Source organism: Physeter macrocephalus, chromosome 11 (genome assembly GCF_002837175.3).
Source record: "Physeter macrocephalus isolate SW-GA chromosome 11, ASM283717v5, whole genome shotgun sequence".
NCBI lineage: Eukaryota > Metazoa > Chordata > Mammalia > Artiodactyla > Physeteridae > Physeter > Physeter macrocephalus.
The window spans coordinates 141,083,348-141,101,552 of record NC_041224.1 but is presented as its reverse complement, the minus strand read 5'-3'; the positions used below and the strand labels follow the sequence as shown (position 1 = coordinate 141,101,552).

Below are 18,205 nucleotides of genomic sequence, written 5' to 3'. Positions count from 1 at the left end.
GTCTGCTAACACAAAGTGGATCATTCATCACAAGCCAATGGTGAAATTCTCCCAACTTCTCCCATCACCTTTAACTCTCTATTCTCTAGTTTTTGCCTCTTCTACTAATTTCCTCTTCTCTGCACCACAATCTTACTGTTAACTCTTGTCAAATTCCTCCTTTTCTCTTTTAAAACTGTTTAAAATTAAGAATTAGTAGCAACTATATTATATGGTTTCTCTCTGTACTTGGTAAAGGTAGAACCAACTCCTTTATCTCCTGCCATGTGGAAAATTTTTTGTTTCTTAACATGAATTTACAGCTTGACTTTAATCATTTTCCAGCTATGACTTTAATCATTTATAAGGTATGTTCTCCTTAGATTTTTTTCACTAATCTGCCCCTAAGGCAGAGATAGATAAGAGCTTGTCTCAGATCTGGGGGCTTCATAGAGAAGATGAAATGTGTCTGAAAGTATGCATATTTTGCGTTTTATTACCTGGCACACCATGTGTGTGTTTAATATAGAAAATATTTTCTCCATAAAAATTGGATGTGGTCATCTAACCCTGAACCCCAAATTTCACAGATCCAGAACCATCCCTAGAGGTGTGAGTCTTGTTTTGAATTTGGGGAGTAAAGGATCATTATCCAAGGATTTAGGTTATTAAGCAGGACAACTTCTAGAAATTCTATCTTCTAGAAGATGGAAGAAGTGCCATTGGAATCAGGCCAGGACCAAAATTACAGAAAATTTGCACATTTTTTACTGGAATGGGAGTAAAAAATGTGCACTGTGGTGGGACTGACTGGCTGGCAAAGATGAATATGGGGATAGGAATTAAAGCAGTGTGTCAAAACAGGGTAGTCATATGGAAACCCAATATGGTCAAATGTGAAATAAACAGATATTCAAAGTGAATAGTGGTAATTTTCAAGGAAGGTGGATTTTTAAGAATATAAGATTATTATAAGAAAAAGTACCTGGGTCTGGTTCCCAGTCCTCAGTTGGTTTTCCACTTTTGCCACATTTTCATTTAGTCAACTCAGTTAGGTTTTCTTGTTTTTTTACCACTTTTACCAAGACTTGCAACATATATGTACTCCGTTCCCAATTTTCTACTCCCCCACCCTTCCTTCATCCCTTCTTGCACTGGGTGGAGGATATAAGAAACACTATGAGTATAAAAATAAGCAATATTTTGCAGTATATTGCAAGAACTGATTCTCTTAAGTCAAAGAAAAGGGATAAAATACTGAAGAAAGTAGAGGAAAGAGAGGAAGGCAGGAGAAAAGAAGGAAAGGGGACATAAGAGCAATGTGCTTCAGAGAGTAGGAAAGTATACTTCACCTGCCAGGAGTGAGACTTACAGAGGGTAGACTATAAAGGCTCAGTACACATAAAGAATAATGTTGTGACTTGTGATTAAATATGATGGATAAAACACATGCATCTATCTTTGCTCCCTAATAAAACTTCATAAAATATGTGCAAAAGATTTATTTAAAGATATAAACCCACAAGTACAAAGAGACTGGCAGAGAAGACATCAACAGATAATAAATAACAGCAAATTGTTGGAAGGTGTAATTGGATAGAGGTATTAGCAGAAAAAGAAGTTTAACTAGCAAGAGCTCACAGAGAAGCATAGCATGAGGACAAGAAGTTCTCTCTGCAGGACCAGGGAAGTCTTGGACATTGGAGGACAGGGATACTGTGAAGCCTGAGATGAGTCATGGGGCTGAAGATTTGCTGAAAGTCTTTATAGCGAGCAGTTAGACCTCCAGGTCAAATGTCCTCTTCTGTGCCACTGACTGATTATTCCTCCACAATGCCAGCAGAGAAATTGGGCAAGAGGGTTCTAAACTTCAGGATGTCAGATATGGCGGAGGGCAGAAAACAGGTGCTGTTCTGAGACCCCCTTCCACTGCTCAGCTTGATGAAGTCTGCCAGCCAGTTGTGTTATAACTCTTCTGTGATCCCTTCCCCACCCTGAAGATGGTTGGAGTCTTCCCCAAGGACACTGAACAGTTTCAAAGAGCTCCACAGAATCTAACATTAGAGAGCCCCCAACAAAATGGGTGATCACTTCCTGATCACTGTACAATGAAGTCCACCCAGGAACCAAACCTTTTAGTCCCTCACCCCTAAGTAGGATTAGATAGTCAAAGATCACCAGACATCTCAGGAAAAACTCCAGCATGAATGACATAAACTAAAGCAGATAGAAAAACAGAACTTGGTGGAAACATAAACACAAATACCATAAGAATATTTTTAAAGATAAATTCTCAGGGAGTATATATTCTCTCTATATTATTATATATAATATATATTCTCTGTATATTGTTCAGAATATATGTTCTCTCTAGTATGGAGAATATATCTTAAAGTATATTCTTAGAGAAATAAGATATTGCATTTATGAAAAAAGAACAAGATGCTTAAAAGAAAGAACAAAGAACAAAAAAGAGCTCTTAAAAATAAAAAATATAGCAACTAAAATTTTAGAATTCAATAGGAGGATTATAAGAAAAGTTAAGGAAATCTCTCCAAAAATAGAACAAAAAATAAGGAGATAACAGGATAAAATGGTGAGGAAATTATAAAACTGTTCTGAGGTGTCAAATATCTGACAAACAGGAAGGCCAGAAAAAGAGGCCAGAAAAAAAATGGGAAGTATAAAGTTATCAATGAAATATTACAAACATATTTCTCAGAACTGGAGAATATGAACTTCCTACTTTAAAGGGCCTGTCAATCCCCAGTAAAATATATGAAAGAAAAGACACTAAGCTACATCACTGTTGGATTTCAGGAGAAAAAAAAAAAAGAAGATCCTAAAAGCTTCTAGAGAGAAAAAGCAGATATCACACAAAAGATTAGTATCAGAATGGTCTCAGACTTCTTAACATCCATATCATAATAGAATTTAGAGACATTGCCCTCAAAATTTTGAGAGAAAATAATTTCCAACATTAGATACCCATCCAAACTACCAGTCAAGTATAGATTTAGAATAGAGATATATTTAGATATACAAGATCTCATTTACTCTGTCTCAGGAAGCTCCATAAAATTTGCTTCAACAAACAGAGGAAATAAAAGAAAGAAGAAGGTATGAGATTCAGAAAGCAGGAGGTCCAACATGAGGGAGATGCAGAGGGAAGTCCCAGGAGGTCAGCTGTGCGGCAGGACTAAAGAAAAACGTACAGAAGGTAGTGGGAGAGGGTAGAGAAAGGGAACTGATGGATTACCTAACGTGTTTGACCACGTGGGAAGTAATGTTCAGAAAGATTTTACAATTCTGTTATAGATTTTGATATGAATTAATGACATGTACATGGAAAACTAAGCAATTTTTTTTTAAAAGTGAGGTAATTTTTACCTCCAGGAAAAACAAGAAACTATATAAGAAAGGAAGTATAATCATACTACACTGTTTGTCTCATCAGGGAATAATATTTACATTGTCATAATGATCCAAACAGTTAAAATTCATTTAAACAAAATCCACAACTTCACGAGTAGGTTGAGGGAGGGAACATGGAGCTGCGGGTGTGGGTGGGAGGTGTAGGGATGGGGGCACGTGGGCTGCGTCCTCCTCTACTATGTTAGGAAGCGAGCCGAAGAAGTTAAGAAAGAAAATAAAGAAAAAAGTTTCTTTTTTTTTTTTTTTTTTTTTTTGTGGTATGCGGGCCTTCCTCTGTTGTGGCCTCTCCTGTTGCGGAGCACAGGCTCCGGACGCGCAGGCTCAGCGGCCATGGCTCACGGGCCCAGCCGTTCCGCGGCATGTGGGATCCTCCCATACCGGGGCGCGAACCCGTTTCGCCTGCATCGGCAGGCGGACGCGCAACCACTGCGCCACCAGGGAGGCCCAAGAAAAAAGTTTCTTAAAGAAAAAATTTTAAGAAAAAAAATTTTTAAGAAAATGTAAGAGGAAAGAGTTAAAGTGAGTTAAAAATGGTTGATTCTGAGTAGTCAAACACAAGTGTGGATGCAGCATTGGGGGGCAGCTGACTTCCAGTGTTTGTTATAAGCCTTATCATAGTGTTTGGCTTCTAAAACCAGGCATATGTCTTATTTTGATTATTGTCTTTTAATTAAAGAACATTGTCGGTGGTTATTTTTTTTCTCTCTCTCTTTTTTATAGCACAAAAGCAGGAGCAGAATTTACTGAATGATCACATTTCTCGATTGTCAAGAGACTTTTTAACATACCTTAACAACACGGTAAAGAGTCAATGTATTCATTCTTTTTTCTTTTATTAGAATATTGGTATATACAGACAGTGATACTTACCTAGCACATTAGAGTTTTCAAGAAATTCACATTTTTTAAACTTACCCTGTTAATATCAATGTTTTGAAAATTTTAGTCACAACATACACATAAGTATATAGGTATATACATATATACACATATATATACGTGTGTTTGTGTGTGTGTGTGTGTGTGTATGTAGAGAGAGAGCAACTTCAGAAGCAATGAACATGTAACCTGGGACTTCCCCAGTGGTCCAGTGGTTAAGAATCCACCTTCCAATGCCAGGGGCGCAGGTTCGATCCCTGGTCAGGGAATAAGATTCCAAATGCCGTGCCGTGTGGCCAAAATTGAAAAAAACAAAACAAAACAAAAAACTGGAAAATCACTGGGGAGGGTTCAGTTTCCTTATTTAAAAGGTAGAGATTGGAGTATGCTTCCTAAGGTTCTTTTCAGATCTGTTATTCTGGTAAATTCCTATGAAGACAAGGATAAGTGGGCCAAAGTTGTGGGTGTGGAGGGGGTGAATGAAATGGGAGCAGGTGAATAGATGCTTACTACCTTTTCAAATTTTATAATCAATACTTAATGAAAACATATGTATGTGGAGTTGGTTAATTAAAAATAAAATGTATTATTTGAGAGTCACTGATCTCTAACTTTCAGTGCATTATGGAAATAGAAACATATGAAGGGGAAAATTGCAAGTAAGTATACTATATGTATAATTCTAATAAGATGCTGCTAGGGATGATTATACAATGTACAAAGATTATGTGATTTTTAGCAGTATAATAATAGAAAACTGCCTAGAGAATTCAGTAAGAAAACTGTAGAGAACTCGGAAAAATCCATAAAGTAATATTCTTCTTCTTTTGAGAAATATTAAATCCTCACTGAAAGAGCCTCCATAAATTACACTCCCTGCTTCCCCATTTTTGCCAGGTAATGTTCATATGTGAAAGTATATTCTATTTTGTGAAATTGTCTCAACAACTTTGGCTCTTAACTTGGGATCCATAGACTCGTTTCCCAGAGTCCATTCGCTTTGGAGTTTATATAAAGTTTTTCAAGGGAAGCTGTCCATAACCTCTGCTGATGGTCAAGGAGTTACAGTTGACCCTTTAACAACATAGGTTTGAATTCTGTGGGTCCATTTATAAGGGGATTTTTGTCAATGAATGTGTACTACAGTACTACGCGGTCTGTGGTTGGTTCAATCAGCAGATGTGAAACTGGGGATACAGAGGACCAACTGTAAAGTTACACGCAGATTTTTGAGTGGAGGGAGTTTGTGCCCCTCACCCCTGCATTGTTCAAGGGTCAGTTGTAATTAGAACCCCTCTCTGAATGTGGTCCAGGCAAACTAATACACTGGGGCCCTGCTAGTTGAACTCTATGCAATAATTGTGGGTTTTATGTTTGAGCAGAATAAAGTGAAGCAAGAATTAAAACAATTAAGAGATCACGAAAGCCATAAAATCAAAGCTCATTTTGAAGTTCTAAAGCACTTAGAAAATGAAATCTATGTACATGATCTAAAAACAGATGATTTGCTCCTGGAAAATAAAAGATTAAAAGAGGTAAGTTCAAGCGCACTTCAACTTGCACAATGGTCTTGGTTGATTGAATGTACCTGCACTAGTTACAAGAGAAAAAGAGAGAATAACTCTTAAAACTTTTTAAGTGAAGCTTAAAGTACACACAGAAAAGTGCCCAAATCATAGGTGCACAGCTTAGTGAATACACTGGGTAACCAACACTTAGATCAAGAAACAAAGCATCAACAGAATCCAAATATCTTCTATTGTGCCTTCCTGTCACTAACCTCCTAACAAGGGTAATGCTATACTGACTTCTAATACCATAGACGAGTTTTGCCTGTTTTTGAACATTATACATATGAAATGATACAATATGCACTCTTTTGCCCAGCATTATGTTTCTGAGGTTCATTCTTATTACGGAGTGAAGGTATGATTCATTCATTCCTTAGTTCTGTATTGTATTGTATTGTATGTATGTATTGTATTCCATTGTATGACTATACTACAGTTTATTTATACAGTCTATTGTTGATGGGGGTTTAGAGAGTTTCTAATTTGGACTATTACAAAGAGTGTTGCTATGAACATTCTACTACATGTTTTTTAGTGAATAAAATTACATATTTCTTTTGGATAAACATCTCAAGTGTAATTCTAGAGCCATAGGGAGGCATATGGTCCACTTTAGTGCTCAGTGCCAGTCTCCCAAAGACATTGCACTAACTGCCACTCCCAGCAGTAGTGTATGAGAGCACAGTTGTTCCTCATTCTCTGTGAAACTCGGCCTTTTTCAATTTAATCATTCTGGAGTGTGTATAGAGGTGTCCCTTGGTGGTTTTAATTTGCATTTTCCTGATGATTAATGAAGCACCTATTCATAGGTTGTTGGCCACTTGGATACCCTCTTTGTGAAGTACCTGTCCAGGTCTTGTGCCCATTTAAAAAGTTAGGTTGTCTGTTTCATGTTGATTGCAGCTTTTTTTTAAAGCAAAGGAATTTGTTCATCCAACCCCTAAAATTAAGGTCTCAATCTCAAATGATTAAATTTTACTTATTTATACTTGAGTTACTTATTTGAATCTGTCACTCACTAGTAACCCTGTGTGACTTTGAGCAGATCACTTAATTTGTGAGCTTCATTTTTCTCCCCTTAAAATGGGAATAACTCCTAAATTCATAGTGTGAAGGTGACTTCTTTGTAAACTGAAAGTGCAAAAGAAATGCAATTTAAAAAATACTTTTTTCTGGTAAACCTTATTGACCTGAAAGGTCAGGATCTGTATCAATGTATTTCAAGAGTTTTGCACAATGCCTCACATGTAAAAGGAATTCAGTCCCATTCGATGCTCACAATAACCTGGATAATATATGTGGATATTGCATTATGTCCCTTTTATAGATTAGGAAACTGAGTCTCTTTGGGTTTTTTTTGAATTTTTAATAACTGGAAAAATAAAAACAGTCCTACAGCAGTAAGACTCTAAGTAAGGGGAAAATCTCTTTACCTCTTTGAGCAATTTTTTTTTCCATTGGTTAAATGACAACAATTTTCCCACTAATATCATGTGTTTTTTGGTAGAATTAAAATGGCATAAGAGGTACTAATGTACTTTGAAAAGGTAGATGTGCTCTGCAGAGCCCAGGTACCATCAGCAAGAACCTGCACACATCTGACACATCTTCATTCTTCTAGCCCTTGAAACAACCTTGTAAGAAATTTCATCCACCTGTGAAATATTCCACCAGACTGTCTTCTATCAAGATGATGTCGATTATTTATTAATCTAACTGGAATTTTCATTGCTATTTTGGCAATGGGTGAGCAAATGGACAACTATGTTAAAGACCGATTCTAAAAGTTCTGTTTTCGGATTCAAGGTCCACCTACTAGCCCCTCGGTGACCCTACACGTTTATCTTATTCACTTACCACTCTTTGTTTTAATGATCGCATCCCTTCATTCACCAAACATTTTAAGCATCAGTGAGTCCCAAACTCTAGGGAAGGCACAGTGAATACAAATATGAGTAAGACACTGTCCCAAGCCCTTAGGAAGCTCACAGTCTAACTGAAGAGGTGGGTATACAAATGGATAATTACAATTTGGTTGTTAAGTGTGACAATCTACACAGGGTGCGTATACAGAGTTACCCAGAGCAAGAGCACCTAATCACACCACGTGAGGCACTCCAGGGAAAAGTCTGACAGGGTGTCATTAACATAGAGGTAGGATTTACACCTGGGAGATGGTGAAATTCCTCAGGGATAGTGAATGAGAACAGTGAGGTGTGAACAGAGTTCTGGAGAAAGACAACTTTTAAAGAGTAAACAGAAGAGGAGACCAAAAAGGGGGACTAAGAGAGGAAAGTTGGAGAGTTACGAGAGGCCTGCTGAACTAGGCAAGTCTACGAACAGTGATCCATGTTCAAAGAGAGCAAGAATGATGACTTGGACTTGGCTTAAGGTGACTTTCACTTTGGTTTACTACAAAACCTTCCAGCAAGCCATGCAAAGACTGCCACAAGTTCAAGGCTGCATGAGAGACCCTCTAACACATGCTTATAAACAGTCCTGTGGAACAGTTCTATGTCTACTTCTCCAACAATACCAGACACTATTTCTAAGATTTTTATCAGTAGTTTCTAGTATTTGACTATTTCTCTCTTGAAACTGGGCCAGTGCCAACATTATATCCCAAAGCCCATACTTTCAGAGCTCCCAGAGACTTTAGAGGTCCTGAGCATTGGGTGGTCAGAACAGAAAGCCATGACTTTAACACCCAAACCACTGCTACCACTGCCACCCAACGCAATGAAACATCCGACTAGAGTGAGCAATTCCATAGGCTCTCCTGACTTGATCTCTGTGAGGTCTTATGAATGCCTCCAGTGAGGCATCAGTGCTGCCTTGTAACATGTACTGAACACACATTTTGCAGAAAAAAAAATTATTTTTTTTTCCTGTGAAGACAGTGTGTTTAGGCAGAATACCTTTTAATTCATTTTTGTGGCAAATTCAGAATACCATGTTTACTTGGGTGTTGAAATGCTTACCAGGAAGTAATGTCCTTTACCTCCCTCACCAGAATGTAAGCTTAACAAGGGCTATGTTCACCACTGTTACCCTTGCACCTAAAATGGTAGGTCGCACAGAGGAGGAGTCAATAAATGTTTGTTAAGTGACTGCATGGATAATTAACCTTCTATAACTAAACGGCTTAAAGCAAGCACATGCCTTTAATTTCCAGTATATTGCATACATAAAGAACAGCATAGAGCAACACAGAAAGGGAGGAGAAGACCTCATGTGCACCTCAAGTGACCTGTCGTCTCAGCTGACAGCTCTTCAGAGTAAGTAATGTGTCATGAATGACCTTTACATGTAAAAAATAAAGTTTTGTTTAAATCAATTTTACTGGTTTGCATATTATAAAATGCACCCATCTTAAGTTCAATGTGTTTTGACAAATGTACATACCACTAGAACAACTAGTACCACAAGAAAGATATAGAACATTTTCATCATTGAAAAACGTCCCTTGTGTCCCTTTGTGGTTGATTTCCCACCCTACCTCCAGTCCCTAGAAACCATTGGTGTGCCTTCTGTCCCTAAGGATTAGACATAAATGGAATGATAGAGCATGCACTCTTTTGTACCTGGCTCCTTTCACTCAGCAAACTGTTTTTTGAGATCCATCCATGTTGTTGCATATATCATCGTTGGCTCTTTTTTACAGCTGTATAGTAGTGTTCCATTAAATGGATATACCATATTTTGTTTATCCATTCGCTAGATGAAGGACATTTGGATTGTTTCCAGTTTGTGGTTGCTATTTGTTTATAAGTGTTTTTGAGAATATTTGTTTTCATTTCTCTTGGGTAAATACAAAGGAGGGGAATCGCTGGGTTACACCGTTAGTGTAACAGGTTTAACTTTATAAGAAATGGCCAATTTGCCAAAGTAGTTGTACAAATTTATCATCCCACTATCAGTGGGATACTCCACATCCTCACCAATAATTAAAATTGTCAAAACACTTAAAATTGTTAACATTTTAGCCATTTACTAGGCATGTAATGATATTTCCTCTTGACTAAGTTTTCCTGTTGACTAAGGTTGTTAAGTATCTTTTCATATGCTTTTTGGCCACTTATATATCATTTTTTGTGAAGTGTCGTGAACAAATTATCTATTACAGCATGACGTTACAAATTACTTTGCTCACAAATTGTCAATTTGGTTAGAACTTAGTGGAGGCATCTCCTGTCTGTTCTACATGACATCGGTTGGGGCAACTTGATGGCTGGGGGGTAATTCAGTAGCTGGGGACTGGAATCATCTGAAGACCCACTCACTCACACTTCTGGTGTCGATGCTGGCTCTCAGATGAATTCGGGGGAGACTGTTAACCAGAACACCTCCATGTGGCCACTCCATGCATGTAGCTGCTTGGCCTGCTGTGTTCCAAAAGTTAGCATCCCAAGAAAACAAAGTGGAAGTTCATGGCATTGTTGTGACTTGACCTTGGTAGTCAGAGTGCCACTTCCACAATGTCCTAATGGTTGAGGCAGTCACCAGGCAAAAGGGGAGGGGACAGAGACATCACTACTAATGGGAAGAGTGTCAGCATCATGTTGGGGTAAGAGCATGGGAGATGAAAAATACTGTGGAGCCATCTCTGGAAAATACAATCTGCCACATGTTTGTCCAAATCTTTTGCACATTGCTTTGTGTTCTTTGTGTTTCTTATTGAGTTAAAATCGTTATATAGTCTGGAAATGAGTCCTTTTTCAGTCTGAGGCTTGACTTTTCATTTTCTTAATGGTGTCTTAGAAAAGAAGTTAAAATTTTTCTTTTGAACAAAGACTGCTTTATCTAGTTTGTCTTTTAGGGTTAGTGTTTTCTGTGTCCTGTCTAATACATTTTTGCCTAAGCCAAGTTCTCAAAGATTTTTTTCCTACGTTATCTCTATGAGTTTTTAGTTGAGCTTTTATGTCTAGATCCCTGATTCATTTCAAGTTAACCTTTTCTATGGTATGAGGTAAGGGTTGAAATGTCATGGTTTTCTCTTATGCATATTCAGTTGTGCCAGCACAATTTTTGAAAAGACTCTCCTTTTAGCACTGTATTACTCAAACGACATTTTTAAAAAATCAGTTTTATGAGTCTGTTCCTTTTCCTGGTTACTATAGCTTCATATTCAGTCTGGAAATCATGTAATGCAAGTTCTCCACATTTGTGCTTCTCTGTTAGAATTATTTTGGTTATTTTAGATCTTTTGATTTCCATATAAGTTTTAGAATCAGCTTATTAATCTATACACACCACACACACATACCCCTGCTGGGATCTTAATTGGATTTGTGTTGAATCTGTAAATCAATTTGGGGAGAATTGACATCTTAAAATGAAGACTTCCAATCCAAGAACACAGTATATATCTCCATTTATTTAGAACTTCTTTAATTTTTCTCAGCAAGATTTTGCAGCTCTTCGTATTGTTTTAGAGGTCCTCAAGACCGTCCCCATTCTTGGTGATTAGCTGGAAGGATTCACAGGACTCAGAAGTTGTTATACTTTATAGTTATTGTCTACTACAGTGAAGAGTACTGAGTAAAATCAGCAAAGGGCAAAAGGGCTTGGAGGAAACTAGGTGCAAGCTTGCAGGCATCCTCTCCCAGTGGAGTTGCCAAGATGCACTTAATTCCCCCAGCAATGACGTGTGACACATGCAAAGTGGTGCCAGGCAGGGGAGCTCACAGGGGCTTGGATGTCCAGGGTATTTATTGGAGGGGGTCAGTCACATAGGCATGAGTGCCTGTGTGAATGACCTCAGTGACTCAAGCAGCTACCGAGATGCTCAGGTGGTATTTCTCCTTTACGACATTAGTATGGGAAATTGCATTGATTGATTTTGGAATGTCAAACCAATCTTCCACTCCAGGGATAAAACCCACTGTTCAAAAGCTATTATTGTTTTCATATATTGCTGGATTTGATTTGCTAATCTTTGAGCAGATTTCTGTATCTGTGTGAGACTCCCTTGCTCTGCTCACACCCCCAGCAGAGAGCCCAGTGATCATAGGGCTCACATTTCTCCCCCTTCTTTCAGGTGTCACAGTTCTGTACTGCACACTGGATATTGAAACAAATATACTTGTTTTATACATTTAGTCCCACTTTCTCCTTGTTTAAAGTGGGAGGGCAAGTGTTGTTCTGACATTTTGGAAGTAGGAATTTTTAGATAAAAATAATTTTTGGAAAACAAATAGCGTTACTTGAATTAAAATGTTCAAATTATTTCAGTAACTTTTGCATTTTAAAAATCTTTAATTTAGCACAATATTCGGATTTGTGGACTGAATTTTGGACTACCCTTAAGGTGAGCTTTTTTGTGTTGCCTCCATAAGTATCATATTTCTAAGATATTCACCTACCTAATAAGTGTGTGTGTGAGGAAAGAGGTCAGGATTTGCTGGGAGTGACGGAGCTGGTGTGATCATCATATCCTAAAATGTATCCTTTGTGCTGTTAAAAAACAAATTTCAACTGCGTAAATTTTAAAGATCTTATTGGCTTTATTCAACACTTCATGAATCAGGCATCATTTAAGCTAGCAGACAGGAAGGAGCTCTGAGGAGCTGTACAAATGAAAGACTTTTATAGTCAGAAGGGAGCAGGAACAAGGAAGTTATTCCAGGCAAAAAAGGCAGGTTGGCTGTTGCAAGGTTACTTTCCTCTCAGGGATGGCAGGGGTCTACTAGGCAAATTACCTGACTAGTACTGATCAGGTAGATTCCTGATTGACTGGTTTAAGATTCCATTTCTGGGAGAGCTGAAACTGTAATTAAGTCTGGCAGTTTGGTGACATGGGGTTTAGTGTAAGTGACTCCATTTGGGGCCTGTTGTCTTATTTTTAAGAGTACCAAACATCACTATGAAATCTTAATCCTTTGGGAAGCTGTCTTGCCACTCTATCACTTCAGTTAAAGTGGGAATGGGGGAATGAAAATTTTTTTTTTCAAGCACAAACTGAACACAGATCATTTTAGGACAAAGTTGTCAATTCTGAACTCCGTCTCTCCTCCATGTTTTACCAGCCATTCACCATCTCCAACGCACCCCCCTTTAGAGGGAGGTAGGCTGTAGTTTAAATCCTGGTTCTGCTACTTTCTAAGTATTTAAAGTTTACATGTGATCCTTGTTTAACCCTTAAAACAGTGGATAAGGGAAGTGTTAGTAGTGCCTTTTTTAGATGAAGCTACTGAGGCTCAGAGAGTTTAAGTGACTTGCCTAAGACCAAACAGTTGATGAACTTATGGGGATTTAAAGCTCAGATCCAGCCTGATTCCAAAGTTCTTTCTCTTAAGCTTTAAGCCATGCTGAATCTCCTCTGCAATTCTGTGCTGCTCTTAAGATGGGCTGGCTTTTTTATACCACCACCACTACCCTACCCAGTTAAAATTTGGAGTTCAGTGAGTACTCCATTAAATCTTCTCATTTGCTAATCCACTTTTCTGAGATCCTTTACAGGACCTTGTGAATTTGCTGTCTACAGACACTTATTTTACATGACTAGTACCAATTTTGCCTATGTATTTTTGTCTTGTACATGCCTCACTTGTACAAAATATGTTTTTATTTATTTTGTTGCAATTTATATTCACATACCCCCAAATGCTACTTTTTAAAGGAATTGGTAGAGAGTGGTAATGAGACCTTGCAAGAAATAAAAAATCTGATAGAGAAGCTGTATGAAAGAGATGAAAAAATTGAGCAAATCAATATTTGGCTTCAAGAGGACATTGAAGAGATGCGTTTTCTTATGGAACAGGAATCGCAGACAGACCTTCTCAGTAAGTAACACCTCAAGAGCTTTGGGTAACAAAAACCTTTCTGCTATTTTACTGTAGCTGGTGACATCTAAAATAGCAAAAAAAAATAAAAAAAAGAGTGCCTATCAATAATTTAGTTATCCCCAATAATCCATTCTCAATAATGTCACATATGTTCAATGAATGTTGATTCTCATTTGTGAGGTTGAATATGGTGATGCAGCAGTGTTGGGCGAGTCTCCCTTCCATCTGAGTGAATCTCCTAAATAACTGAATCTCAACTTCTTTCTGATTTTTTAAAACATTTTCCTCCCAAAATCTTTTTAAACTTTTTTACATACTTCCTTGTCATCTTAAACAGAAGATATTGAACATCATTTTCTCTTTTCTTCCTGAGCTGAGTTTAGCATTAAAAACAGCAACAGCATTAAAGACAGCAATAGTTGCTGTTTTCTAGTGATGCCTTCTGGGGCTTCTGAGATGATAACACATCCTATGCAACACAATTGACTCATGAGCAAGCAACCCGGGCTCTCCAGAGGAATATCAACCTTCATCCTCAATCCCTACTCTAGTGTCATGTTAGACACAAGGGCTACAGAACTCCTTCCAGATCAGGGCTGCAGCTAGAAGTGAAGGTGAATCCTCGCACAGTACAGCCCAGAGGTCCCAGGGCTGGAATCCCTTGGGAAGGTGGGATGGTGGAGGTAGAAGGGGCTGGTGAGAAGGAAGGAGAGTACAGAGTAGGGGAGAGATGGAGTGGTGAAATGAAAATCATGTCATCTGGCAAGTGTACAGATCTATTAGAGGTTATTAAGGTTTAAGAGCATCATCATTAGATAAGCAATATTAAAGGTGGGTTGTAGAAAATTTAAAAATAAGATGAAATAAAAGTAAAATGAGAGAAAGTGGTACAATTAAAAACATCTCAGTATTTGGTAAAAACCAATATTCTGAGGGTATTGCTTGACAAAAGAAATAATGTTTTAGCATCCAATAAGAAATTTTGTGGGTGAACCTTCTTATCAACCTAAAAGCTGTCTTGGTGGTCCTGCTCCATGTTGATGATACTACTTATGTCTTAGTGCATAACGGTCCCTGGTGAATCTTGCTTAACTCTGCATTTTCTTTGCTAGGTCAGGCCATCCCTAGCAACTGTAGAGCAAGCAGAATTTTAAGAGCCAAATCATCTCTAGGTGTCAATTGCACTGTTTTCACACGAGCAAACCTTCCATTTTTGTCTGAAACCTGATGGAATCTTTGCATTGGAGCAAAAATATAGATATATGGAAAAGCTAAACCCATGGAATAACTAATACCATATTCCCTTTTTCATGTATTTTGAGTACTGTCTTACTGATAACCTATGGAAAGTGGAGGATTGCAGCATGGAAAAAATTGCAGGCCACCCAAAAGAGAACAAGCTGAGGCATAAAGCTTGGTAGAACAAGGGAGTCAGAGTCACCATCACTTGTTTATGCCAGAGATTCAGAGGCAGGTGCGGGAGTGAGAGAGGTTTAGTGTGGAAAAAAAAAAGGAAGGCTTCAGGTGTGTTCTGATTGGAGGTTAGCATGGGGAGGCTGGTAACAGGCTGACTAGAAGGAGGACAGCCTATGTGATTGATTATTAAGCATACTTGGCTTTTCTCTGGTTGGTCCCAAGTTAGAAGAAGGGTCATAAAAGAGGGAAGTTGGTGGTCATTGATCAAGTTATGACTGTTCTGGGCTCGTTACATATATGGTCATTGCATGGGTCTATTGTCATGTATGGTGTGGCCATTGTTGGTTTGTATATTCAGTCTCAGCATGGATCTTAATTTTTACTTCCATTTTCAACTTAAAGTATCATGTTCAGAAAAGAGTAATAGTTGCTTTGAGTGAAAACCAACCCAAATAAAATATAAATAATAGGCCAATTCAGCATGTGCCATTCATTTTTATTTCATCCAAATGGTACAATCATTTAATTAAAATTTAAGTTCATTTGATAGGCAATCTGTATATACCACTCTTAATTAAACCATTCTTATTCTAGACAACTGGAACAAGTTCCAGTTAATATTTATTATGAAATATTGCAAGTATGAAAAGTATTGGGTTGGCCAAAAATTTCGTTCGGGTTTTTCTGTAAAGCTGCCCCCTCCTGTTTTTATAGGGCTCAGAGCTAAGAATGGTTTTTATATTTTCAAATAGTTGGAAAAAAATCAAAAGGATAATATTTCCTGGTGCCAGAAAATTATATGAAATTCAAATTCCTATATTTGTAGATAAAGTTTTATTGAACCCCAGCCATGCTCATACAGTGACACATTACATATGACTGCTTTTGTGCTACAATGGCAGACACTGACAGGGACCATGTGGCTCGCCACACCTAAATTCTCTATTACGGAAAAGGTTTGCCAAATCCTGAGCTGGAGTATTGCATCTTCTCCTTTGATCACTCATGGAGTGGGTGAGATTTTTTTTGGCAACGTGGCAAACCCTAAGGATCACATAGGTTAAGACAAATAAGAGAAGAAGGGATGATTTCTTTGTTTTAGGCCATGCAATGATGAACATGCTCTGTTACACAGTGACCAATTCCGGAAAAAATTACAATATTCTCTTTTTGTTGTTGGAAATGAAAAGAATATCACTTGGGCTTCCCTGGTGGCGCAGTGGTTGAGAGTCTGCCTGCCGATGCAGGGGACGCGGGTTCGTGCCCCTTTCTGGGAAGACCCCACATGCCGCGGAGCGGCTGGGCCCGTGAGCCGTGGCCGCTGAGCCTGCGCGTCCGGAGCCTGTGCTCTGCGACGGCAGAGGCCACAACAGTGAGAGGCCCGCGTAATGCAAAAAAAAAAAAAAAAAAGGAATATCACTTAATTTTATAAGAAAAAACACATATTTCTACTGAAAATATTTTCAGTCGATAGATTACTGATTGGAGGAATTTCAATTTTAAAAGTCAGTACTGTTTGCAGCCACTGAAATGTTCCTAACTGGGCGTACTGATACTTGAAATTCCTCCTGTTTTTAAGGTTTCCTCCATGTTTCACTATTAACACTTAACTGAATTCCACAAGTATTTACTGAATGCCTATTCTGTGCCAAGTACCATGTTAGGCTCTGGGGTTACAGTGGTGAATGAAAACAAGTATAATCCCTGCCCAAATGGAATTCAGTCTAGTACAGAAGCCAGCAAATGTTAAAAGGGCCATAATATTTTTTGGCTTTGTCACCCATAAGGTCTCTGTAGCAACTACTCAGGTCTGCCATTGTAGCAGAATTGCTCCTGTAGTTTGCCCACCCCTGACACAGTGGGAGAACCAAATATTACGCAAATGTATGTAAAACCTCTTGTCATAGGAATTTTACAGGTGGGGCATGAGAGCTATGAGAGAACCTAAGAGGGAGAGAGACTTGACCTAGTTAAGGAATCGGGAGAGGTCTCTGGAGAACTGGAAATGGAGCTGAGATGTAAAGGAGGGTTTCTGGATTCCCTTACTCCACTTGTTTCTGCTCCTGGAGCACTGGCACCACATGGGCTTTGGAGGAAAGTGTACCTGGGATCAAATCGCAGCTCTGCTTCTTAGATGTTATTTAACTTCCACTCTTCAGTTGCCCTGGTTAAACATGAATGCTAACTCACAGGAATAATAAATAAGGCCTTAGGCACTGAGATCCCTGAAATCTTCAGCCCTCCTGAGGAGATAATAGTCACCCTGGCCCCTTGAATTACTTGACCATCTCTGAGGCACCTCTCAGCTCTTGGATATTTCGCGTTGAAAGTCTTCTGTCACTGATGGACTTGTAGAGAAGCCCTTGATCTCTTCCAGCTTAACAGCCCTCTCCTGCCCTCTTCTGGACACATTGTGTCACTGTGGCCCTGCAGGTCCTGGTGCTCTCCTTCAGGGTCACTGCACCATCTGTATTAGCGTATTGAATACCTTTGAGTCTGGTACTAGAGCACATGCCCAGTTACTGAGTCGAACAAGACCAGTCCCTGAAACTGGTCATACACTGTGAGAAGCAGACAAGTGAAGAGATGATTAGAATATGGTGGATTCCTTCTAGTGAGTGGCTATGGAGGGTAAAGAGGCACCTCTCAATCTTTTGGGGCTTTGGGAATATACAGGGATGTCTTCCTGAAGGAGTAGCTGACGTAAGCTGGCCAGGAACAGTAATAGCGTGGCTGAGCGGAGATCTGCTGGGGGTACCAGTTGGCAAGAGTGGGGGATAGGCTTGGCCGAATGTGAAATGCCAGACTTCATCCTGAAAACTAAAATCGTTGCTTTTTGCTTTAACATTCTTTCTTGTAAATTAAAGGTAAATAACTTAATTCTTGGTGTATACCTAAACCAAATAGTAACTGTGTACAGATTTGTAAAGTATTAAAAATAATTTTGTTTTAAAATTCCAAAAATCCCTGAGTATTATACCATGTACTATAACTTAGGTTACAGATAAACAATTTGTGTGCTAATCAAATATTTTAACTTGATATGTGCTCTACAGAAGACTTTTTTTTTTTTTTGCGGTATGAGGGCCTCTCACTGTTGTGGCCTCTCCCGTTGCGGAGCACAGGCTCCGGACGCGC

The 18,205-nt window shown here is 38.6% G+C and overlaps 1 protein-coding gene across 1 annotated transcript in view; it reads left to right on the top strand.

The window, feature by feature from the left end:
- Positions 1-18,205, top strand: part of CCDC175 (coiled-coil domain containing 175) — a 69,923-nt gene that overhangs the window by 49,009 nt on the left and 2,709 nt on the right. The window contains exons 15-19 of the mRNA XM_024115144.3: positions 4,135-4,214; positions 5,676-5,828; positions 9,040-9,142; positions 12,131-12,174; positions 13,486-13,648. Of these exons, the coding sequence (XP_023970912.2) occupies positions 4,135-4,214; positions 5,676-5,828; positions 9,040-9,142; positions 12,131-12,174; positions 13,486-13,648 (543 nt within the window). The remainder of the gene's footprint in view (positions 1-4,134; positions 4,215-5,675; positions 5,829-9,039; positions 9,143-12,130; positions 12,175-13,485; positions 13,649-18,205) is intronic.